Source organism: Phalacrocorax carbo, chromosome 6 (genome assembly GCF_963921805.1).
Source record: "Phalacrocorax carbo chromosome 6, bPhaCar2.1, whole genome shotgun sequence".
Classification (NCBI taxonomy): domain Eukaryota; kingdom Metazoa; phylum Chordata; class Aves; order Suliformes; family Phalacrocoracidae; genus Phalacrocorax; species Phalacrocorax carbo.
Window position 1 is genome coordinate 61237487 of NC_087518.1, and position 25927 is coordinate 61263413.

The 25927-nt window shown below is 39.0% G+C and overlaps 1 protein-coding gene across 3 annotated transcripts in view; it reads left to right on the forward strand.

Annotated features, from left to right (window-relative positions):
- The window catches only part of SLC30A7 (solute carrier family 30 member 7), a 36309-nt gene that overhangs the window by 4224 nt on the left and 6158 nt on the right, over positions 1-25927 (forward strand). For all 3 annotated transcript variants that reach the window (XM_064455600.1, XM_064455601.1, XM_064455603.1), the window contains 8 exons: positions 2327-2440; positions 3865-3952; positions 5599-5725; positions 6671-6826; positions 8408-8458; positions 11231-11366; positions 22427-22517; positions 23539-23688. In XM_064455600.1, coding sequence (XP_064311670.1) covers positions 2327-2440; positions 3865-3952; positions 5599-5725; positions 6671-6826; positions 8408-8458; positions 11231-11366; positions 22427-22517; positions 23539-23688 — 913 coding nt within the window. The remainder of the gene's footprint in view (positions 1-2326; positions 2441-3864; positions 3953-5598; positions 5726-6670; positions 6827-8407; positions 8459-11230; positions 11367-22426; positions 22518-23538; positions 23689-25927) is intronic.

Consider the following 25927-nt stretch of genomic DNA (forward strand, 5'->3'; position numbering starts at 1 on the left):
GAAAACTTGGCTGTCCTCTAGAACTTGTTTCTCCCAGTAATTGCTTTTTGTTCTTTGGTTACCAGGAACTGGGTTGTCTATGTAATTGTTCTTAGACAGCCAAAGGATTGGGAAAATGGAACTTTCAGGACAATTGTAATAACAAATGCTCATCAGTACCTCCGTATCAAATGTCTTTTCAAATACGAAGCAGTTTTTGCGTTCCGATGCACATACTTCCTTGCAGACTTACAGAACCTGTTTATGATTAGTAATTTAGAAAATTTGGCAACTGTTGCGTGTGGTGTTAAATCTAATTGACATTAAGGCCTACAAACCAATAGGAGTCTTACTGACTGGGTAACTCATGAACTAAGTGACATTTCTTTGAACTTTGTTGGGTAAAACAGCAGGATAAACTTTCCCTGTGTTTGTCAGTCAAGATTGTAGTTGTGCATCGGTGGTTGAAATAAACCTTTTAAGAAGTGGTCTTTCAGCCTCTGCTTCCTTCAGCTTCTAGATCAAAGGGGAGTGTGTGTCTTCTAGTCAACGCCTTGCAGCTGACAAGGCAAAGATTTGGGGACTGATAAGGTTTACATGCAGTGGCTCATCGTTGTTCTAATACCACTCTTATTTTTGAACTGGAATTAGCTTGGATCCATTCAGCTGAAAGCACAGATGAAGCAAGTGTTTGTTTGCTTTTATTTCTATGTGGACATATTCCAGTCAAACTAGAAGAGTAATGGTGGTCACCAGCAAAAGGAGCAAATGACTGCTATCTTTACACTTAGCAAAATGAAGAAGCAGCCACCCGTAGCAACTTAGCACTCTTGTCTGCATTTTTATTTTTTAAAATTGTTGGTAGAGTGGTAGAGCTCTGTGCTCTCAGGAGTACTGTTGTGGCTTCCTTTGATTTGGTGTAGCTTCACCACAGCATGTTAACCTTGGATGTGTGTGATCCTAGTAAAGATCAGGGTGATGGAAACCTTGCTTTTTGCTCTGAAATAATGTAGTTACTTATCACTCTCTCATCATAGACTGTTGTAGAGAGAAGAACTAAATCCGTCTTGGACGAATTCTATACCTGTTTTTGATTCAGGCTAAAACACTGGCTGCAGGTTTGTGATTGGAAATTTGGAGACTGAGCAGCAGTAAATTAAAAAGAATCTTTACATAGAAAGAAAAATAAATCAAAAAGCAGGTCTGGTGCTTTGGCAGTGCCCTCAGGGACTGGCTTCTCTGCTCAGGTAAAATGTAAACATAAAAGTTGGCTGTTAGGGAAAGGTATGTAGTAGTCAAAAGTACTTAACAAGTATATTGCTTGCTGTCCTGCTTTTATTTCAGGCAAAAGAGAATATGATCTTAGAATTCCCTGTGTACTGAAACTGCATTTTTTCAGCTTGCCCTGCTCGTAGAAAGTGTCAAGGTGCTGCAGTGTGAATAAACATCAAAGATAGATTTGCATCTGATGATGCATTAGTTCTGTAAAAAGATGCTTGAGAGGACGACTGCTATGGTGAACTAGACTTTACAGTCTTGGAATGTTTGACATAATGAACTAAAACTCTAAGTGGAAGACTGCAGCCTTTACAGGCCTAACATTTGTCACAGGCATACGTTTGTGAAAATTTTATGAAACTTTATTTCGATTGATTCATTGGGGTTTTTTACTCCAATTTTTGACCAATTTTCCCTTCCAAAATATAAAGTTTGAAAATGGATTTGAGAATATTGCTTTTGCAAATGCTTGGTGCCATCACTGTGGTGGTATCGGTAGTCTTCAGCAGCACAGTTTTGGTGTTATTGCACTAGTTAACCTATACGTACACTGCGCATAATAGATAGTCAAAAGTGGCATCTTTAAACACAAATTCCTTTTTTAGCAAGGTGTGAAATACTACTTTTACAAACTTATGTGGGGCCAGTATTTAAATGCAACTTGTGCGTATACACTGTTCCAGCTGGATTTGCTCATATGGTCAAACTAGAAACAGAAATATAAGAACAAATACCTGCCACTAGAATCACATTGGTGAGAGATGTGGCTGTGGGCTTTGGTTTGTGTCAGTGGAAACCACCCCCACTACCACCGAAATGATGTGCTAGGAGGATTTTTTTTGCCAAGCGCTCTTCCAAAGTGCCTTCCCTAGGCTGACAGAAGCAGTTTTGTCATCATATTTATATTGATGATCTAGTGTGGGTTTATCCTCTGCTAGCAAAACCATGTTTGAAGCTTAGACACATGGTATATTCTGCTAGTGTGTAAAAGATTAAATGCTGGGGTTTTTTTCATACTCAACATGTAGCATATGGAACATAACATCTTTTTTTTCCTGTTCTTTTCCAGTTTAGGTCTAATATCAGATTCTTTTCATATGTTTTTTGACTGCACCGCTCTATTGGCTGGATTGGCAGCTTCAGTTATTTCAAAATGGAGGTCTAACGATGCTTTCTCATATGGGTAAGAAACTTCCGGCTGTTCCTTAATGTATTTTAGTAAATGTCTAGGTGGTAATTTTTCACTGTATGAGCAAAACTTTTTTTTGCAGAACATGGAAAAGTATGTTGAAAGTGTGAGGTTTTAAGGTGAGTTATGTAAACCTTTAAGTTAATATCCCCCTAGAAATAGTAAAAATGTGAAGGCATTGCTTTTGGGGAGCTGATTTATCACCTCTGAGATCTCTGATCATACTAGTGGAAACAAGTTACCCAGCAGAAAGTTGCCCTGCATTGTCACGTGTTCATGGCGCCAGTGAAGTCTGAGCAGCCACGTTGTGGGTTTATCCTCGCAGCGCAGTGAGGTGCGTTACAGGGAATCTCAGACTGCCGGTGCCCCGTGCCTTCTTTGGAACAGAAAGTCACGACTGAAAGGAGCTAAGTCTCAGTGATGCTGCACCTGAAATTGTAAGCCGTGCTTCTCAGACCCAGCAGGATTCAAGGCTACCGTTAACACAGACCCTTGGGGCTGAGGTACGGCATCCCATACTGCCCCTCATGGATCCAGCTGCTGAAGCCGGTTCTGCCTGAAGGGCGCTTTGTTCCATTGCACATTGCAGTTGTGCCCCGTAAAACAATACTGGTGATACAATATTATTAATTGCAATACTGATTAATTAACAGCAAATGAGCTGTAACATGGGTTGCCACAGTCCCCATAGCATTACTGACCTGACTGTCAGCATTTAGCTTCAGCGGTCTTGCCTCAGCATGGATCATGTAGTTTGAAACTTAAAGCACTGTTTAATTAAGGTGGAAACTCCAACGTGCCTAGAAATCAATTTAGGAAGAATTGATCGTACCATGACCTAATTGCCATGAAAGCAGGTTCTGTATTAATTACTGCTCTGCATTTATAAGAGATCAGCCACAATTTATTGACGTTTGTTGCATTGGAATTACACGTTATTCTAACTTGACTGGTTTTTATTGGAAAAATTTAGTAGCTGCAATAATTAATTCCTACCTAAGACTTTTACTAAAGATCCCCCTACTTGATGGGGAGCAAATTAATGTACGGCTGTTTGATACTAAACAGAACTGTACCTCAGCAGACTTCGATTCTCTCTCGCATGCTCATCTTACTTTGTGGCTTCCAAATATAGGTTTATACCATACCTTCCAGTTGGGATGATCTTAAATGGAAAGATTTTCATGTACTGAAATTTTTCTTTCGTCTAGATAAGGTAATTTCTGTCAAAATGCAACGTAGTGAATTTCATATACTTAGCTGTTGTATATATACCGCATCTTCCGTTTAGCAAATCCGTGTGTAATACAGCTGTTTGAGAACTAGAAGATTGTACTCCAGTCTCTTAAGTTCCACTTTTAATTTCAGCATTTAAATGGAGGTGGTAATATCTGCTGTTGCTTTTTTGTTTCTTGCAGGTATGTTCGAGCAGAAGTACTTGCTGGTTTTGTAAATGGTTTATTCCTCATCTTTACAGCATTCTTCATTTTTTCTGAAGGTGTTGAGGTATGTTACGATGTCAATTGCGCTATCAATTGTCACATTTCTATTTGTAGAGCATATTTAATGGGGATAAAATTATTGAAATTGATTATGTTCATAATTGGTTAAAAACCTGTGATTGGAACAGGGAATAGGGCCATCTGAAATTGCTGGTTTGTGACACAGAAACCCAACTTTTTCAGTGTATCTGTACTAGCTTCTTAAATAGTGTATTTTGATTGTGTGTAAAGATTCTGAGAGATTTACCCTGTCCTTTTTTCAGCCAGATAAGTATGTCATAGGAGAATTTTATTTGTCATTGTTAAAGGACAAATGAGGCCAAGAAAGAAAGGCCAAAACTAGTCATTCAGAGGAGAGAAGTTAGTCATAAGAAAGGGAAATGTATTCTGTGAAGAGGTTGAACTAACTCATTAAAGAAAGAGCATTATCTTCCAAATCTTGAAGTCTGATATAAATGGCAAGCAGTAATAGCTTTAACATTTACAAGGGCACTCTTCTTGAAATTTATTTATTTTTTTAACAAGATGGTTCAGGTGGTAATTTCAAGTTGAATTTTAGACATCAAGGGCATCTGCACTGAAGTGAGATAAGAGTAAAATTGATAACTGATTCTGATCAGTTTGCATTAATGCTTTTACTTTTTAGTGGGAGATGCACTATAAATTTCTTCAGACTTCTAGTTCTGAATGCGTTCTAGTGGGTTTTGGTTGGTTTTTTTAGTTAATAGAGAACTTTGCTTTTAGGAACATGTCCTCTACGTAGCTAAGCCTGTAAATACTTCAAAATCAGTACGAACCAGGCTGAAATTGCCTAAAAGCTTGGGAAAACTTCATATCTAGAAACAGTAACAGAACTTACTAGCAAAATTGAAAACTAAATCATTCTTTCCTGCTGCTTGTAGCTCCCATGCTAAGTATTCCCTTTGCTTATGACAGCGACTCTTTTTCTCTGTGTCACTTCAAAATTTTACACCTGCTGAAAGTGCCATTGTTTTGCCTGTACCTTTCATCCCTGTGGACAGATGGTGACTGTTTCTCTCCCCTGTCAACAGTAATTTACACTCTTCAACACTTAGTTTTGGATGCAAATTGTGTTAGGCCTATAATATCTCACTGAAAAAAAACTTCCAAAGAAAGTGAGGTAAAAAAGAATTTTTAAAAATCAATCCATATTTTATAAGTTTTGAAAAGTGCCACAATTTGTTCTCAGTCTTCACATCATTCCCTCGTCCCCTCACCCTTCTAAGGAGAAAGGAAGAAGTGGTATTCTAGACTGTTGGAAGTTGCTAGGATGACTTGGGTAATCCCCTTATTACAACAAACTTGAATGTTTTCATATGGTGTTGAGCCATATCCCACAGCACAATGAAATCTTATGGTAAAAGTTAGCTCGCCTATCAGAATATTGTACTATCCTTTCACAGCTTTAGTAATAAACCTTCAACGTCGGACAGTAAGAAGTAGTCTGGGTACCATCCCAAAAACTGAACGTCTTGAGTAATTTCTAATTTTGTCTTTCTATATATGCCTGTTTGTATGAGAATGCTCCTGTATCTAAGCAGTTTTTTCAGTGCCTTTTAATAATGTAAAGAAATCTCTACTTTTGCTTCTTGGTTTGTTGTTTTGTGGTTGTGGTTTTTTTTTTTTTAGAGAGCACTTGAGCCTCCTGACGTGCACCATGAGAGACTTCTTCCTGTTTCGATACTAGGATTCATTGTAAATCTTATAGGAATATTTGTTTTTCAACATGGAGGTCATGGACATTCTCATGGCTCTGGTAGGATGTCTGTAATTTTCAGTACTGTTTCCTTTCTTGGCACCCTGTGTTCCATGACCTTAAAATCCCCCAATGAGAACCCCAGGATTAAATCTTAGTGTCTTTTTAATGGCAATCCTAGCCAAATGTATATGTAACTTGTTGCAATATGGACTTTTTCTGTTTTATCGCTAGCCCTAGTATGTCACTACTGTACTTCTCATGTTAATAGCCATTAACTAGAAGACCCAGAACTCCAGAATGTGCTTTCTGGAATGTGCACTCTTCTGCACCTTATTGGAAGAGATTTGCAGAGTGTCTTTTGGACAAAATTAAGCTGGAGTTAAGCGAGGTCTTGGCTGGAAAAGTTACAAAACAGTGCCTGAGCCAAATTTTAAGTATGGGATGATTCAGCTTGAGGTGCTTCTCCACTTAGTGTCTTCTGAATTTAAAAGCAGAATTTATTTGTCTAAATGTATACGGTAAACATTTTGGTTTGGTTTTTTTTCCCCCTGCAAAGCTAATTGGTATCTCTTTCAGCTTAACATAAAAACTGATATAGACCAGTGGAAGAAAATAGTCTTTGGTCTTTAAGCATCAATTTAAGCTTGAATTTTTAATGTGTGAATGATAGCGAATTTCTGGTTTCTTAAAACAGCTATTTTTAATGTGCTTCTATCTAATGATGTGTACATTTTTCAAATTGTACTAAAAGTGTTGCACAACTTGTCTCCGAAGTGGGAATGTATAAAAGCACTTGACTTCTCAAATCAGGTATATATTTCATATGGCCGCACAGCATAGATTTAGATGACAAACAGCTTGTGTTAATTTTCTTAACTTATTTAAAGCCATACCTTAACATCACCTAAAAGATTAATAGGTTTCGAGTAGCTCAGAAACAAATGGAAGCATACTTTTATTCAACACTTAAGTTTACTCTCTGACGGTGGTATTTGTTTATAGGGCATGAACACAGCCATTCTCTGTTTAATGGTGGTCTCAGCCATGGACATAGTCATGGAGGTCATGGCCACAGCCATGAACACAAACACGCCCATGGACACACTCATGATCATGGCCACAGCCATGGACACTCTCATGGTCAGGGTTATTGTCATGGTAAGTACTTAGTTAATGTCGTAGACCATCTTGACGTAATTTAAATTTGCTATTAATGCTGATTTACTGGAAAAAAGGAAAAAAGAGAGGGTGCTAGCAGCTGGTGGCGAGCATACGTGGAAGTAGTTTCACTAAACGCATGGTCTGCTATGCTGCCGCCATGTTCTGTGGCTCGTTGTGGTAAATGCTCTTTCACTTGCAGTAAGTTCAGTGTTAGTTTTTGAAGGTTTTGCTTTACCTACATTTTTCAAATGTTCACTGTAATGTTATGTGTTGGCAAAAGATTAAACAGATGTGTGCTATAGCAATATAATGAAATTAGTTATTAAGTGCTCTGCTTCCATTTTTCATGAAAGTCAACAGACGAAGTTAAGCTGCTTTGCTAGTGTTCTTCATGCAAATAATTTTACAGATCAAGATACTAGGAAAGATGAACAAGCAATTTTACTTTGGGTACTTAGGGACTGGTATGTCGTACTTGGTTTGTGATCGCAAATGTAAGTTTTTCCCCATCTCATGCAGTTGTAATATATTTTAAAGCTGGTTATGAAAAAGGTACTTGGTATCTTAGCTCTGCTTAAATCTTTTCTATAAAGGCAAATAGTCTGTGAAGAGACGTCCATGCAAAATATGACCAGTAGCCTTCGCTATGGGAGAAGAGACAGTGTGGCTACTACCTGTTTGAAACAATGCAAATGAAAGCCGTATTGTCACGCAGGGTTGTCAATCCTTCTGGCTTAGCCATAAACTGAAATCTGATGTGACTGAAAATGTCCATATTCACAGCGGGGAAGTGTGGGAACTTGCAGACAGGAGGTGACAGAGAGTATAAAAATACTTACTTGTCCCTTCCTTGCCTTTTTTAGTAGAAAACTGGTCCTTGTTCTCCAAGCGTTCTCCTGGGGTTTGGTTGGAAAGCAGGCGCTCCCTCCTCCTGCCTCTTCCTTGCTCTCCCCATGTCCCCCACCCCAGTGGAACAGCCAATGGAGTGATTTGTTCTGTGCAATTGATATTCAAATCAACTTTTGCATAAATTATTATATTTCTTCACTAGAAGTCATTTGCTGTCCTTTTTACAAAAAACTTTTTAATATCTTTCTGACATGTTCCACAGAGGCATTAATCTGCTTGGATGAGAGGATTTTTTTACTTAGTTCTGCCTTCTCCAGGTCTTATCCTTGTTTTGCATTAGGTATAAACACTTGCTTAAGTGAAATACTTCCAGTTAGCAAATTTATTTGACCTTACTCCTCTTGCTTGTGTGTATGGTTTGTATTCTCGAGGGGGCCTTATTTTGCTAAAGTCTAGAAAGGTGTTAGTTCTCAGTTTGTTTTCATTAAAAAACAAAAGTCAATCTTTTTATTTTTATATATATATTAAAAATCTATTGTGTAGAGTGTATTTTCTTTTAAAAAATGTGTTTTAACTTAATTGCTGCATTAAAAAACAACAACTAGAGTAAAAGCTAGTCATCGTGAGCAGCTTGTCTGTTCCAGAAGTTTCAGAAAGGAAGACCATATCAGAATATACCACTAGAGAGAGCCTTTGTGTAGGTTAACATGCCAATAATTGTCTTCACAGATGACCATTCTCTTGAAGGGATGGCTGGATCCAGCAAGCAGATTTTACAAGGTATGATGACAATAAGTAGAGTGGTTTATTAGATTTATCATGATCTGCCTGCCTGTGGCTGTTTGTCACACATCTGTTTTAGAGGGTGCCTCTGGATAAATGCTATCTTTTTCTTAGAGGAGCTATTTTATGAAGTCCCCGTCCACCTGCAAACAGAGCAGTCCCATACCCTGTGCATGGCTAGGTGTTGAGACACTGAAGTCTAAATGTAATGCAGCACCAACGCAGTTTAAAAAGAAGATCCCAAAAGCTGTGATTCAGCTTCTGTTATCTGATGTTGAAAAATCAAATCATAGAAATCTACGAAAGAGTGGTTATAAGGAGAAACCTAAGGAGCCTAATAGCAACGTATACTCTGGAAAGTGGAAAACAGTATTACTAAGATAGAATGTGTTTGAAAAACGCTGATTGGTGTAATTGTTAAAGGGTACCTGAGCTTAAAACTTGCATATCATCAAGCTATTACGGTTGTTTTAGGCAAGATGGTAATTAGCTCTAAATTGCTTGAAGGAGTATTGGAGTCCATGATCTCCTGAGCATTAGTGCAAATAAATTACTCATAATTTAGATCTCAGTTTTGAGCTTTGATTTTTTATTTTTAAGGTTTCAAAAGTTAGAGAAAATCATGCAGTGTAAGAGGTAGCAGTTATTTGACATACGCAAATGCACATACTGTTTTCTCTTACTGGGTTGTCGCGGTTTAGCCCCAGTCAGCAACTGAGCACCACCCAGCCACTCGCTCACTCCCCCCACCCCAGTGGCATGGGGGAAGGAATTGGAAGGGCCAAAGTAAGAAAACTCGTGGGCTGAGATAACAGTTTAATCATTAAAATAAAATAGTAGTAGTACTAGTAATAACAACAACAATAATGATGACATGAAAAGGAAAATAATGAGAGAGAGAGAGAGAGAAATGAAACCCGGGGAAAAAAAACAAGTGATGCAACTGCTCACCACCCACTGACTGATACTGCTGGTCCCCGAGCCACGATCAGTGCATCCCCCGGCCAACTCCCCCCAGTTAATATACTGGGCATGACATCATATGATGTGGAATGTCCCCCTGGCCAGTTTGGATCAGCTTTCTTAGCTGTGTCCCCTCCCCTCCCGACTTCTTGGGCACCTGGCAGAGCACAGGAAGCTGAAAAGTCCTTGACTAGTACAAACACTACCCAGCAACAACTAAAACATTGGTGTGTTATCAAGATTATTCTCATACTAAATCCAAAACACAGCACTACTCCAGCTACGGTGAAGAAAATTAACTCTATCCCAGCCAAAGCCATGGCATGGATGATTCTCTGGCTTGTCTGTAGTCCTTGAAAAGGAACATTTTCAACCTCTTCCAGAATTTATAGTATACTGTATTACATGTATGTATACTCAGTACTTCAGTAGAAGATATTTGAAACTCAGCCTCTTTGTGGAAGGCATATTTTAATTGAGCATATAAAATATATATAATTGAGTTTTATAATATGACTTTATTTTAACTTTTCAATACTTTGGCCATCAACTAAGCACACAGCAGCAGCTCACTCACTCCTGTAGCAGGACAGGGAAGAGAAGTTGAAGAGTAAAAGCCAGAACTATTCTTGGATTGAGATAAAGACAGTTTAGTAAGTGAAGGGGAAAAAAGGAAAAAAATGAAGATAAAAAACAAAACAAAACACCAAAACCAAACCCAAGTGATGCAAAGACAATCGCTCACCACTTCCCACCAGCAGATCAGTGCTCAGGAAGTCTCTGAGCAACAGCTATTTTGGAGAGACAACACCCCACTTTTACTGCTGAGCATGGTACCGTATAATGGTACAGAATATCCCTCTGGTGAGTTGGGGTCAGCTGTCCTGGTTGTGCCCCCTCCCAGCATCTACCTGCAGTGGGGGCAGAGTGAGAAACAGGCGGCCCCGATGCTGTGCGAGCGCTGTTTGGTGCTCGCTACAGCACTGGGGTGTTATCAGCATGGTTTTAGTCACAAATGTAAAACACAGCGTGGTGCAGGCTGCTGTGGGGGAAATCAAACTCCATCCCAGCCAGAACCAGTACAAATGTAGATTTGGAAAAAACACTAAAAAGCTGATTTATAGTTGTGCATTGTTTTTGTGAGGAGGGATTATCTGTGTCTGGAGAGTTGTATTTAAAAGCTATTTCTGAATGACTGTTCCCATCATTGCCAGCAGGGAGCTCCAAAGGCTAAATTTTATCGAGCTGCAAAGTGCTTGGTTTTTTTTGTCTTTTTAAGGCACTGTGTTATTCTTCAAGATAAGAGTGAAGTTGTTCACGTCTGCAGTATTGTTTGATTCTCAGTATCATTGGTCTTGGATTTCTTTGCCAAATAACTTCTACAAGATACTGTCAATGAAGCGTTAGTGTTTTTCAAAGCTTTATGGAGCTGTTTCTGTTAACAGTCTTTCCATCTTATATGGGAATTATTGTCTGTAGGCATCAGGGAACATGAGTTTCTTTACTGTAATATGGGTGGGTATCGAACTGAAAAAATTTGGCTGCATCTGTTAATCACTGCTGAAGTTGATAGCCATGCCATGAAATACCCCTTTCTGCTAAGCACAAAAGAAAGAGCATTTGAAGAATTTACTTTATATTCTACAAATATGTTGAAATCCTGTGATCACTTTTTATGTAATTGACCACAAATTTAACAAGCTAAATCATGTTATCTAGTTCTTGCAACTCTTCTCCGTGAACTGTTTTTGAAATACTCGTTTAGCTGTGAAGATACCATTACTGATATCAGTTAATCTCTTACAGGTGTATTTCTACACATTGTTGCAGACACCCTCGGAAGTATTGGTGTAATCGTATCTGCTATATTGATGCAGAACTATGGTCTAATGATAGCAGATCCTATTTGTTCAATGCTGATAGCACTACTTATAGGTGTAAGGTAAGCGTTGCAGTCACTGATACTTTATAGTATTTTTGATGCTAGTTATAGCACAGATTACAGCGCAGAAGAAAAGGCTAATGACCTACGACGTTTGCTTTTCTTCCAAGAGCGACATGTTACCTCTGTTCTGTACAGCTGTTCTGGTGTGCTCTTAACGTGAGTTCTCTTTCTTTTCCTTTTCTACAGCTACAGCTTTTGCTCTTAAATCTGCATATTTTCCCAGTTTGCATAATACTACAAAAATGTCTTTCAGGTTCAAACTGTAGAAAGCTTTCTCTCTGTATTTAGTACATGCTTATATAAACCAATGTAGGCCAGTAAATGGAGCAGAATGGCTTCGGGGCAGCAGAGCTGAGCCTGCTGGCACAGGATGTGCCCTTGTCCTTGACAAATCCAGGCTGGGAATTTTTATTTTTTTCTTTTTCCCTGGCCAGAACGGTCTTTTCCTTTGTATTCTGGGACATCCCTATTCCTTTTAAGTTATGATGGAAATGCTTCAAGTAGTTCTGGGCTTTTCCCGGCTGTTGCTTACCAAGGTCACTGTAAACGCGAAGCTGCTCGGATTAGGCTGGCCGAGCAAACGTTTCATTCAGCGGTGCTGTTATGGAGGCTTTTCGGGCAGCACTTTCAGCGGTGGCACAGGGCAGAGTGCCACAATCCAGTTACAGCCTAAAAACTGAACACCTTTGTCTCTTCAGCCGTGGCAAATGTCATCTGAGTGACGGCAGCTACTTATGTTTATACCATATATGGCACGTTTATACCATATGCATGGCAGCATTCACAGAATTATTGATGTGAATCTCCCTATTTATCAGAGTAGGGCAACATGCTTCGGGTACTGAATGCCCACAGAAATCCGTGTGCTGGAGATCACTGTTAAATTACCACTTTGATATGAACTTAATATTTTTACTTAAACCTTCTGTGATTTCATAAGGGACAAATTATTACAAACTAATTCTATTACTGAAATCTCAAAAAATGGGAAAGATGATGTACAGGTTACCAAGGGGGATTAAGCTATTGCTGATGTAATAGCCGAGTAAAACACAGGTTTCCATACACTTGGTATTTTAAGGGTCTAGCTTTGTTACAGCAAAGCATGTCTGGAGTGCTGATCAGAAAATACCATGTCAAGGAGAATGTTTTTTCTTCCATTCATACAGAGATTGGAAGAAGACTACCTTCCATAATGGAGGTTTCGTAATAAAGCTGTTTATAGGTCTTCTAGCACAGTTAGGAGGAGCATCTGAGGTCCATGTTCTATGCTGAAGACGCTGGAGAAGTTCACTGATGTGCCTTTTGACCTGATGCCAGATCTCAGCCTGTAACATTATTGTGTTGGTCCCCGACGCTATAAATGATTTCTAGAATGATTACGCTAACGGAGTGCAGTCAGCTGCATCATAGTCAGTAGAAGCAAGCCTGCGTTTCTTGCAGGCTGACACATCCTGGCACAGCAGTGGAGCAAACACTAATTGCAGGGGTTATGTTCTTGGGGTTTTTTTAAAATCTTTTTTTAAGCAGTCCAACAGACTTTACTGATGGCTTTGCTTGAAATGCACTTAAACAAAGTTGTAAACAAGATGACTGGCAGTTTCAGATGGATATTCTTTGAGAACTTGAGTCCCCTCTTGTGTTGTTTGACTGTAGTAATCTTCATTTATGCTTCTGGACATAAAACCATTGTTTATTCTGCCTTATTCTTCACCATGCTGTGTATGAAGTGCTCTTCTAGAAGGTTTTTCAGATTTTTCCATAAGGTGATCTTTTGTAGCAGTAATACAGGGGCCCAACTGATGATTGCTGGGATATATAACAGTTTTGTCTTAATGTTTTCAAGTCACCTAAATCTAACCTATAGAAAAGATTACACTGAAATTTTGTGAAATCTTAAAATTTGAGGGGAAAAACACTGTTTGCAAAAAGACTTTAAACTGATAATGGCAAGAGCTGTGCCTAGGTTTTTTTTTAAATGTCTGCTGATGGGGTGCATGTGGGTTTGAGGTGAGGAGGAGGGGGATGCTCAGTATCCAGTAGAGAGATTCCTGGCCACTTCTGTGGGCCTATTTTCAACCTTGATAAATAACTTTTTTGGAGGGATTTGCTTTTAGATTAATGGAGGAATATTTGTTGGTTTTACTTGTGCGGAGTAGCCCACTTGTGTCCCTTTACTAGTTAAACCAACTTTGATAAGGTGGAGTGGGATGAGAGTATATGTGTGCCCCAACAAGCAGACCCATGCATGTGCGTTTAAAATATCAAGACCTGTTCTTTGTGGCTGTAATAAAGCAAGCATAGTTTTGAGCCAGAGATGCAAAAGCCAGTCCAATAAAGTTGTCCAAAAGTTTGAATGCTGTCTGGGGACTTTTCCCAAGTAGGGACTGTAGAGCTTTGCTGCTTTCAAATAGGATTGTGTAAAAGCCCCAGGGTGCTGTCTCTTCTTACTAGAGTATTTTAGCTGATTGGTTTAAATCTAAATAGTAGTGTCTTTTATTGATGGTCTTCCAAAGCTGTCTTGCATTACTCCACATTTTAAGTATATGAAATTGTCCATTTCCATTTTGATTAGCTGCTTAGATCTCTGGTTCTACATTAAATGTGTTAGTTATTAATTGATGAACCGGAGCAGGCAATACTTTCCGTACTTCTGTTAATGTTAACCAGCAGCTCTAAGTGAAAGCAAAACCTTGAGTGTTGATCTTCTGTGTCTTTGAGTATTCTGAAGCTTTAAAATAAAGCAGTTGAAATGTCAGAATCTGTATGGAAATGCCTTTGCTCTTGGCTATGAACTTGTTATTTGGGAGAGAAACTTCTTTTCCTAGGAGAATGTCTTTTTATGTGTATAACTTTGAGCTCTTGTTGTGCCGGCCTTCTGTCACTTGTTCTCAAATGCCAAATTACCATATTGGATTAAGACTTGCCTATAATACAGGTGCATTTCTATCACCAGGAAGGCATCTTAGGGAACAGTTGTGAATATTGCAGATGGCTACGTGAGTTAAGTCTGAAGTCATGGTGGGAGAGTGGTCCAGAGTTGAATCTTTTCTGTTAATTTTTAGATAGTGAGGATACACTATTCTGAACGTTACAGTCTAGAAACCCTGCTGGTTGTATATGAAAATCGAGCAAATTATTTTCATAAAGTTGGAGATTCCCAATAAAATACAAACTGGTAAATGATTTCGTACTCATGTTAGTTGGTGGCTTTCTCCCCTAAGGGAAGGATCCTCAGACCAGTCTATATTTACAATATCACTTTGGATGTATGTTTAGTCTAAGTAGTTAGTAGGCTTTCCGGCTGGAATGAGCTTGCATAGAGATGAATTAGGACAGAATTGTAGATGTAGATTCAAGGCAGGAGTCTTCTGTAGGATAAACAGCATTCTTGTAAACAGTATAATAACGTACTTTGAAAGAAGTCTTTGGGTTCCTAACTTTTAAAAGTAGTTTTCTTAATCAGCTGAACAATCTGGAACACTCTCACTGTTGGGATTTGGGAAAGATGATATTCTTGCAGATGGGCGTTACTGGAAATAGGTATTTAGAAACATACTTGAATTTTTAGCAACAAAACCAGGTTTATTTTCAGATGTTGAGCTTTAGGTATATGTATTTAAAAGGGGAATTCTTGTGGTAATAAGTGCAGGAGGAGCAAAGATAATGGTAGTTAGGTTGGTTTGAGACTAGTGAGAATCCACTCTGTCTTTTTCAGAAATTACAGTGGCATGTTTTTTGGCCTGATGAGAGATTGTTACAGGAAAACCCAAGTAATGCATTAATGTGGCGCCATTGTATAACCGACTCTCAGCCTTTACATCCTGTAAAGATACTATGATACAAGTGGTACAAAGTAGGCTAGAAAAGTAATTAGCTTAAAATGGAAGAATGACAGATACTGAATTTGGTGTCCATTACTGGATGTGGGGTAGTATTTCTGAAATCACATGGTATTTTGCTCTTTCTTAAAATCAGCAGATGAGCATAGTGGACTAACAAAACTATCGCCAAGAACCTTCTAGTTCTCAACTCCAGCAGCTTCATTATCTGAGTATGTACGGAAATTTTCTTGAAATTAAAAATAATGATCTCACTGAGTTTTGTCTCAAATTTTACAAAAATAAATACTTTGCAATTCAATTTCATAATTATCCTGAAACAGATGATTAAACATAGTTTAATTTAAAAATATATACCAGTAAATCTGCATTAGTATGTTACACTTTGCATGACGAAGAAAATATTTAATCAAAATGTGGGTATCATAGTGCACTTATGTTTTTAGTGTACTTTAAGGACATTAAGCAGCTGGTGCACTTTATTTATGCCATTGTAGTAAGCTGTGATTTTGTTGAAGGTCTGATGATACTGTGTTCATACAGGTCATTAGATTTTAAATACAAAATGCCTACATTTTAGGACTCTGTAGAACATTTTGTGTAGTCCAAATGTATCAGGCAAAGGTGTAAGCTGTATAGAGTTTGTTTTAATTTACTTAAACTGTACAAGTATGTTTTTGATTCTTCAGTTGCAGTTAATTTTTGAGATAAAATGCTGAACGAGGTGATGGTGAGAAGATGCCTTTAGAGGTTCATGAGGCTCTTTGAGGAGCATTTTAATAGCCTGCTTTTTAGCAAGGAAATTTTCTAGAAAATGTTACATGAAAACTGAAAGACAAACTAAAGAGATTACTGTGTAATCGGTGAATTTAGTGTTTAATACTTGGTACCATTTTAGTTGTATGAGGGTTTAATGAAGTGTTCTGGGTGGGGTTTTTTTTTCTGAATAAAATGTACATATACCACTTCACCTGATAGTGACTCGGCTTCCATCCTGTATCCCCCAAGTCTGGGCTTGACTTACAGAGTGTGCAGGGTGTGGGTACGGGGTAGGTTTGATCCAGGGCTCCCTTATCCTCGTTACCTTCTGTGGAAGTATGACTAATAAGCCAGTAGGACATCAAAGCAGTTGCACGCGAGTGCAGAGGGGAATTGTTGCTTTTAATCCAAGATGGCTTGCGCCTACATGAAATAACTGTTCATTTTATGTTGAGTGTTTGCTTGCTTCAGTGTTGGGCAGCTCTCTCTGATTTGCTCGAGTCTTGCCTCCTCCTATTAGTGGGTGTTATCTGTCCAGTTTTCTGAAATCACGGCAACACTTGCCAAAAGCAATCACAAGAATATCTGTATAGGATGACTAAAGAACTGATCATTGCAATATAAAGTTGTGCAGCCTCTAATTTGTAACTGTCTTGTCTTGTGCAGATGCACAAAGAGTTGAACAACACCTCTTCAGAGAAGTCAAGCAGTGCTTTTAATTCAGATGGTTGAGCCTTCCTGTAGGCAACATCTCTAATTAGTGCAAATTGTCAACTACTGACACGGTTGCTCTGGGTTGCCCCTGTGATCCTTCACTAAGGCTGCTCTGAGGTGACATATTCTCTGCCCAGCTCCTCATGGGTTAGTGCAGAACATCCTGGCTGCACAGTGAAAATCTGGTGTAGGGTTCTTCTGAGGTTGTTTTCACTGACAAATAAATACACTTCTAAGCTTAGTGGAAGCAGAAGTCGGGTAGCTCTTACTATAGAGAGGTAAGATCAGTCACTTCCCTTTAGGAGGCCACAGCTGTCTACATCCCGGTAAGAGCCTGTCTTCAGTAGGATTATATAGAAATACTGTTAATCCCTATTACATCTCATGCTTTAAAATTTATCTTTTTGGAGGAAGAAAAATAGCCCACATATTACTGTTCTGATACAGAGAGGCAAAGGCATGAAGGCAGATACTTTCCACTTTGCAAATTTCATCATGCTTTTACTTGCTGTAGAAAGTTGTGTTTTCTCCATTTATGTATTTATCCGTTGAGTCCTGACAAGCAGAGGGCTTGGTAGTTAGTGGTTTCTCAATTGGAGGGATATATCCTGCAATCTTTTAAAATCTCTGCATCATAAATCTATGGCCAGCTCTGAAGGGTGATGCTGGTGGGGGGTTGTAGCTCTTGAGCGTTCCTGTTTGCTACCACTAATATCTGATGAATCTTTCGTTGATTACTTTCTGTACTAACTCATACAAGTGTCCATTTAATTATAAAGCATAAATGGGACATGCTTAAAATAGACAAGTCTGTCTTATTAGCATTTTGTTTGAAGCTTTTGTTAAAAAAAAAACAAACAACAACAAAAAAAGCTTGGCTATTTCATAGTTGTTCAGGCTGACACTCTTCAAGTTTTTTTCCAAGGTGTTTTCCTCATAATTTAATGTGCCTGAATCAATAAACAATTTCTCAAGTCTCTAAACCGCTTTTAATATTTAAAACTGAATGTTGATTTATTTTTTTAGCCTTGGGATTCTAAGCCTTATGCTGAAACGTGGAAGCAATTTTAGTATTTCGATCGGCTGTGTGAAATGAGTCATCAGGCAAAAGGCACAACTCCAGTATAAAGCAAGAAGTTTGTCCGAAACCACTATTAGAGCCACATGTTTCTAGAAAGGCAACGTAGACTAAATATGATACTGGATTGGATAGAGCATGCAGACTATATATTAAGTGGTCAAAGAAATGAGGCAATTTGCTTCAGTCATTTAGTGAAGTTATTTCCATGGGTTACATAATTTTCAAAAGGTTTAGAGCTGCTTGAGCATGATATAATATGGAAGAGCTTTGGGGGAGGACGAGCCTGTAATGCTTAGGGTGTAGGCCTGTAATGTGTGGGGCATAACAGTGTAAAAAATGACTTTTTTAAACAAAGTGCTGCATTCACTAAGATTCAGAAAGAATGTTCTATAGCAAAACTCCCCCAAACTAGCATGCTTGTCATTGGTGGTGGCATGAGCCATCGTTGCTGAATGGCGTGCACTACCTTTATTTACAGGGCAATGGTACCTGCCAGCCTTGCCTGAGAATTGAAGTGCTACGTTATTATGAGAACAGACAATTTAAAATCGGAATTAAATGTTAAACTTGTGATCCTTGTCTTGGGCAAAGCATGCAGTCTGATTAAAATTGCCATTGCCTAATAGAATAATTTTATTGAAGTTAAAGTTCTGAAATAGGCTGGGAAAAAAAAAAGATTTTGATGTCTGGGTGTAGATTTTCAGCGATGCTATTTGAAGAACCATAGCTGGTCTTGAGTCTTAGCAGTGTTTGTTTACCTTCCACAAAATCGATCACAAGTATCCTCTATTTTCTATAGTGCTGAAAGCACTAAATGAATTTCCTGCTGTGCTCTGACTGCAGGGACTGTGTGAAGGGTTCTTTACCCCAGAGCTGTTTTCGGCCTTGCTGTCTGAGGTCATGACAATGCCAGTCCTGCAGCTACGCCTGCAAAACCAGTGGCGTAAACAGGAAGGGACTGGAATGGGTATGAGTATTATCTGAATGTGATGCAAGTTGATTAAGAGTCTGATGCTTTCACTCTTTATTGTTAATCAAGGCATGTGTAGTAGTGGCAGGCTGGATTTATCAGATTCATGTCAATAGCTTTTATCTGTTGGAACACCTTTCGCTTCCTCTGTAACAGCGTGTGTGAAAATGCAATGTGCTGCTAACTCGTTCTGCACACGTTAGCCGCTTTTGCTGTTACGGCTTGTGTAGACGATACGTTTATGTCCCGATTCTGGCTGTGGGTTAGCGCCTCTTTCAAGTTCCATAGTCTTGTAAAAGAGTGTGATATTATAGATACAAGGCTCGGTAATCAGAGACTATTGGAAAGTTGTGTCTGCTTTAGCAGCAAAGCTTACAACTTATGCATCAGAAAACTCTCCACTTTAATAATAATTCAGCATTATTTATTTTCCTCAATAATGTTTTTCTAAATAACAAAAAAGGGGGGGAAGTACCAGTGCAATAGTTGCTGCAGAGACAACCACGTGTATTTTTCAGTGATGACTAATCCAAAAAAAGGAAAACTCTGTCAAATTCTCTAACCACATTCTCAGCCTGCTTGGTATTGTCATCTTTCCTAGTGTTTTCTTCAGTCACATGAGACGGAACAACTAATATTTCTGGGGCCTCCTGGTGATTAAGTAATGCTGTTTTTAAGTTAACATTTGAGAAAAGAGCATACTGTGTCGAGTTTTGGTTTTTAACAACGGAAAACCTGAGACAGCAGAAAATGGGATTCTATAGTTTGTCACGTTAGTTTGTCTTACAGTAAGAGACTACCTTGTAAGATAGTGTCCTTTTGGATGCAGAGGTGGCCGCACGGCCTTCCACGCTCACTGCGTTTGTGAGGGTGTATCACATCGCTGCAGCTGTCTTTCGGCCTTTTCAGCTTTGCAAAAGATAAATCTGTAGCTGAACGCTGTGTCTAAGTTAGAGCAGGGAGGTGTGACCTGGGATATGCTTCAACTTTCACCTGCAGTATCAAGCCACATCCTGATTTATCTCTCTTTGTTGGACTTTCAAGATGTTGCTGTTTCAGTTAAACGTCATGGCTTTAGCTTTTTTTTTGTGGAGTCTGGATGAAAGCATAACTTGTGCAACATTATTGCCAAAAACTTGCACAGGAGGCATTACAAAAACACGAATAGATGAAATCTTGCCAGTGGGGAGATTCTCTTTTAAGCTGTACCACCTACACTAGGAGTGGAGTGTCTTTCCCCATTCACCTTTTCGTCAGTTAGTTGATTTGAAGCTAACGGTTCCAATACGTGCTACGTAAAACTGCACCCCATTGCCTGGCAAGGAGGGACAGTCTCTGGGGCTTGTACACACCCTGCTGATTGCATAGACTTAACCTTGGAAGATCAGTTTTTCAGGCAACAAGGTTTTCAGAATGAAGCAGATATTAATTTTAAATGCATCTTCAGCTGAAAAGCTCTCCATGGGGGTTTTAACTTCCTCTCTTCAATGTGCATCCTGTTCCAGAATGAATCAACCAGTTTCACTGACCAAATCCTTTTTTGGAATGGGTTAACATGCCCAACCTGCTAGTCTTAGATTTCCATAGGATGTCTCTTCTAATCTCCTACTCGCCAGTTCATCTCTATTCCATCAGATAATGTACGTCAGTTTTATCAAATAATGTAAGTAAATTGTGCGAATCAGACATTTTTTGGTTAGATTTGTTTCGTGGATTTTTTTCCACTCTTAGTGGTATGTTCCAATGAAAAGGCAAGCTCCTACATTCTCCGTTCCTTTAGTCCTTTCCCTGGGAAAAAAACACGCAGCCTGTGCGTGTGTGTGTTTTGAAGCCTTTGGATGTGTATGTTAGAGGGGCCTTGTTCAATTAACGGGGATGGAGTCAGCGTTCAAAAATCTTGTATTCAGTTTGCATCCTGAACTTGCATATTGGTCTTTCAAGGTTTTTATTAAGAAGCAAACCTGCATTTTAAATAGCGAGTTAAACTGAAATCAATTCAGCAATAGAGTATTTTGGCAGCTCCAGCTCCCTTTGATGTAATGCTTGTGACATGGACATTATTTAGTGAGATGGGTCCATTGATAAGAGAACCTTTTTCCCTAAACTTCTGTAATCCACTGTCTGTAGAATGTGACACTCCAATTAAGCTTCCTTTAGACAGACTGACAGTTATTGCACTGCTAAATGTTTAATTGTCTTGGTGACAGGTCCAGTTTAGGCAACTCCTGGCTGCCTCTAATTGCTCCTTCCTATTTCTGAACTGATTCCTCCCTCGGTAGCAGTGCCGCTGTGTGAAGCCACATGATGGAGTGCATCAGGCAGTGAATTTGGCTGGAATAACCAGTCTGCCTGCAAGGAGACTTCTAGTTTTAGGGTGGCTGTTTTTCCAGGGGTTCATTAGACAAGTGTGATGCACCCTCTACCTCCCTCCCACCCTGGCTAAGGATTAGCCAAGGAGTGAGCTGAGCAGTCCATCAGCCAGCACTGATTCCATGTGCAAACGGAACCATGTCTTTAAGAATGGAAAAGAATTGTTAGGTCACGCTGTTCACCGCCTGCAAATATACAGCTGGTCTGTGCAGCGCGTTCTACATTGCTTCGTGAGATTTTAAACAAAGCTGCTGTGGTTTCCTTTAATAGACGGCCCAATTAACCTCTTACAAATGTCTTCTGGTTGCTTTTTATCCCATCGCTCTGTGTGCTCCAGCTGTGATGCCAGTGCTGAACACTGAAATTCAGCTTACAATTTCTGAAATACATCATCACTTTTGGTCTAGAGTGCTAGGTGACTTGTGTGCTCCTGAAATTAGATTGCTATTTAAGTTGCAGTATTGGGCTATAGATATTTGTCATCCTCTTGAAAATTTTAGGATGCGTTACTGAGCCAGAGATGATGCACTGCTCCTAAACAAAAAAATCACTGTACTGAATACTTAAGAGGAGTATAACTTTTTAGTGGTAGCTTCAGGGTATGGGCTTACTGGTCTCCTGGTTTTATTTAAAAAAAAAAAAAAGGAAAGTAATAATAATAAAAAAGGGGTATTAAGTGTCATCTTAGTTTGCTGATTAAACAAGAGCATTTGGCTTGGAGAGAACCTATAATTGCTTCCAAATGTTTCATCCTTGAGCTTGGACGAGACCCTACACTTAGTTCACTTCAAGAATATGCTAAGTTGTCTGTTTCTGACAAAATAACTTTGTTATAGCTGGATTGGTCCATACCAATTTTGTTTTATGATCTCCCCACTATTATCTTAGTTCATAAGAAAAATATGCCTTAAGCCAAACACGAAAGCAAAAACCATTTCAGTTGCATGTTTTTATGGTTGATTGTGCGTGATTGCCATTGAAGTAGGTCTGGGTTTGAGCTATGCTTGTCAACTGCTTTGTCATATAACTTTTAAGACTCTTAAGAGATTTCATCTCAAATTCCGCAATTAAACAATTAACCTTTTGTGATTTTCCACCAGTTACCTTTCTGGAAAATCTGGGGGAGAAGTCATCCTGCCTTTACTAAGACACCATAGCAACTTTGTCCTTTTATTTTCTTACCAGGTTTTCGTAAAGGCAACTTTGTCAGCATCTGGTGAAACAACTAAAATTCTTCAAGAGCGTTAAGAAATGTTACGTTGCTCTGTTCTGCATCTTCTGAAAAAGTAATAGTAGCTAACTTCCTTCTTTTTCCTTCCAGTATTGTTCCACTTTTAAAAGAATCCATTGGAATTTTGATGCAGCGAACTCCTCCTTCCCTGGAAAATGCCCTGCCCCAGTGCTACCAGAGGGTGAGCTCTTAGGCTGGTTTTGCTTCAGAGCACGCTGCTGTCTGAACAAGCCCCAGCTGTCTGTATGAGGATATTTTTTGATGTTTTCCAGTAGTGCCTGTGAAAGGTTCCTTAGATTGTACAAATGGAGGTACCATTTGATTGTTAGCTTTCCGACGTCCTAAATTGTATGTAGCTTCAACTCTGTGTTTTAAAAGGTGCTACGCTGGTTTGGAAAAATAGATCCTGAAGCTCTTCCTCTCAGAGTACTTTGTGCTGGTAAAAAAAAGCGCATGATGTCTTTCCATTTTGTTCCATTTTTCTCTCCCTCAAAGTCTAGTTCTTAGTAAAGTGAGGTGGAGTAACACTGGAAGAGTGTTTGTAAGAGTACGTAGGTTGCTCTGGATTTGACCTCTCCTGATGCTCCTGCTTAACTTACCTACTACCTGAACACGGGAAGCGCCTTTGCAAAGTTAATACAAAGCACTCGTAGGGGCACCACTTTGCCTCAGGAAGTTACAGGATTGTGATTGTCGTGGGGAGGGTTTGCTAAAATTGGGCAGAGGAAAAAGAAGGGTTTTGGCAGGACAAACCTACGCCCTCACAAAATATTTACAGAAATGTTAATATATTTCTGTGAATGGTTTGAAACCCCCACAAGTTTTTTTTTTTTAATGGGAAAATTCCTGCATTTACAAAAATTGCTGTTTCAGTTGAATGCCCTCTCAAATTCAATAACTGTGACTTTTCTCTCTTGGACACCGCCGTTTTCAGAAACGGTTTCAGTGAAATCTATGTAGAATGTAAATGCAGCAAGATACAAAGTCGTGCCACATACGTACAGTCTGGATGTTTTCACCTTCCTTGCGATTACTGAGATAGTAATAAGGAATTTTAGTGAAGTGAGTGAAATACCACAAATTGTACAGTGAACCAGAAGTAGAAGAATGCTTTGGCTTTTATAATATTTTCTGTAAAAAGAAAAAAAGTACAGATAAACATTTTCTGAAATACATTTTTAAAAATGTGCTTGTATTTTTAGGTGCAGCAGTTGCAAGGAGTTTACAGTTTACATGACCCACACTTCTGGACCCTCTGTACCGATGTTTACATAGGAACTTTGAAATTATTAGTAGCTCCTGATGCTGACGGAAGGTGGATTCTAAGCCAGACTCACAATATTTTTACTCAGGTATGTCTCATCAGAGGAAATCACATCTCAAAGTGTAAGTTGCCTGTCAAGTGGTGTGACATTGGAATTCTTATCAAGAAAAATTAAATGTTTCTGTTTTTAGTATCAGTGTGTTTTGAAAAGCTTCTCTGCTCCAGCTGTATAGAACAATTTCAAAATACTCAGCAGTGTGGATGGAATTGCTGTACCTCTCTGCATTAGTTTTTGATGCCATTTAATGGAGATAACAGCTGTAGTTGTCTGAGGAGCATCAAATTGAGTTGAAACCCTATATTGACCTATGAGGAACCAGGAAAATAGGTGAGGCTTCCCTCAAGATAGGGCTTCCGACCACAGACTGAACCTACTGAAGTTTTTTCGCTGTGCTGATGCTGGTAGTTGTCATTCATTCCTATCCCTCCAAGAACGCATGGCCTTTGCATATTCTGTTGTCTTTCGGTGACAGCCACGCTATAGAGATCGCTGGTTTAACGGTAACTGTCAGTTGTTGTATACGAACAGTGTGTTCCCGTTTATTTCACTACGGGTTGTATTTTTTATCTAGATAGTGATAATTCTTGTAGCTGATATGAAACGCTGGAATTCTTGTGAACAACAGAAACTGTATTAGAAGTTGATAGTTCTTGCCTTAAGATTAAATCGTAGAAATTTCAGAAATATTTTTCTGTTGCTTCCTTACACTTTTAACTATTAAAGGTGAAATTCAGTTTGGCTGCCTGTTCCAGTATAGCCACTGGATATGAAAGGTTTACGAGTAGAACCTAGAGTCTATTAAGATAAAATAGAAAATTCTCAGCAAGAGAACTTTGTGAAAAATAAAGCTAGAAATGCCTCTCTCTCAGACCATCCAGAGCCAAACATCCTGGTTTTATTCTTGACATTGGAGGACTGTATTTGGAAAAACTATTACGTTTTTCCATAATGTCCTTTCTCTGCTTTTGAGTAACGGAGAGTTCTGTAGCTGATAAGGAGACAAATACTCCTGTTTATAACCAGTGTTTTATGTAACAAAATATTGTAAGCCAAAGGGTAATATTTTGGAGATATGTAAACTACTGACTTCTCTAAGTCAGTTGGGCAGTGAAGAAAGGGGGCTTCTGATCAGGTGTATTTGATACCGTAAATAAAAAAATGCTTCTGTCAGCAGTTTAATTAGTGCTTGAATAAATGTTCTTTTCAAAGCTTTTTACAGTGGAAAGTCCTTGTGTGCTCACGTGCACGGTCTTTCCCTCGTTTTAGAAGTTCTATTGGCCTACGGCATTGGCAGCTTGCGTATGCGATAGCTTAATGAGTCGTTTCTGCATCTGATAAGTGCCCCTTTTATTAACTGCTTTATTAAAGATTCCAGATGGGATTGGGGGTGGGGTGGGTGGGGTGGGTGGGGGGTAGGTGTGCATCTTGCATACTCAGTTTCTGGACTCTCAGGAGAAACACCACTGAAGCCAACCCTGCAACATGCTGCCTGAGTGCATGAATTCTATTGAACTCCTTAAATTTTAAGGAATTTTAAGGTAGTCAGTCATTGGGAACCCAACAAAAATAAACACACATACTTGTTTTTACGCTAGACTTAGGAAAGGAGGATTTGTTGTTACAAATATTCTAAAATCAAACTTCATTCATGAAGTTTGGTCCTTTTTGAGGTGTTCCATACAGCTCTAGATGATTTAGTAGGTGGAGATCAGTCTGCGTGGCTTATTCTGCAGGTTGTGTAGTTTGAAACTAAGGGATATTTTTTGAGAAGGACTATGCGGAACATTCTGTTACATTAAAACTACTTTTATGTCTCAAGTCTCCAGAGGACTGTATTTTCCAAGCGAGTCGTTAGCTCTTCAGCTGTTCTGTAGCTGTGCAGGTATCAAGAGCCATTTGTCTAGGAAAGAAGCTGGGAGAACAAGATCTATCGTTGTTCTTACCTGACCTGTGGTAATAAGGGGAGGAACAGTTGGAGCAAGTCGAGATTTTTCTCCTCAGTAATATTAATCTCAATATAATTGATAGTTGGTTTTGCCACTCAACTGAGCTAAAAGCAAGTTGATGGTAGTTGAAGACAGCCTGATTGTGTTCAGCCTAACGCTTCAGGATCACGGTGCATAACCAGTGGCCATCCCAGCATTGTCACTGGCCTGCCACTGAGGTTAAAATTAATAACTAATTGGGGTTTTTAAATGTTGTTTTATACTGAATGATAGCAAGTCCATCTAAGCCTGGTTTAATAGGATTTCTGAGGAGAGAAATG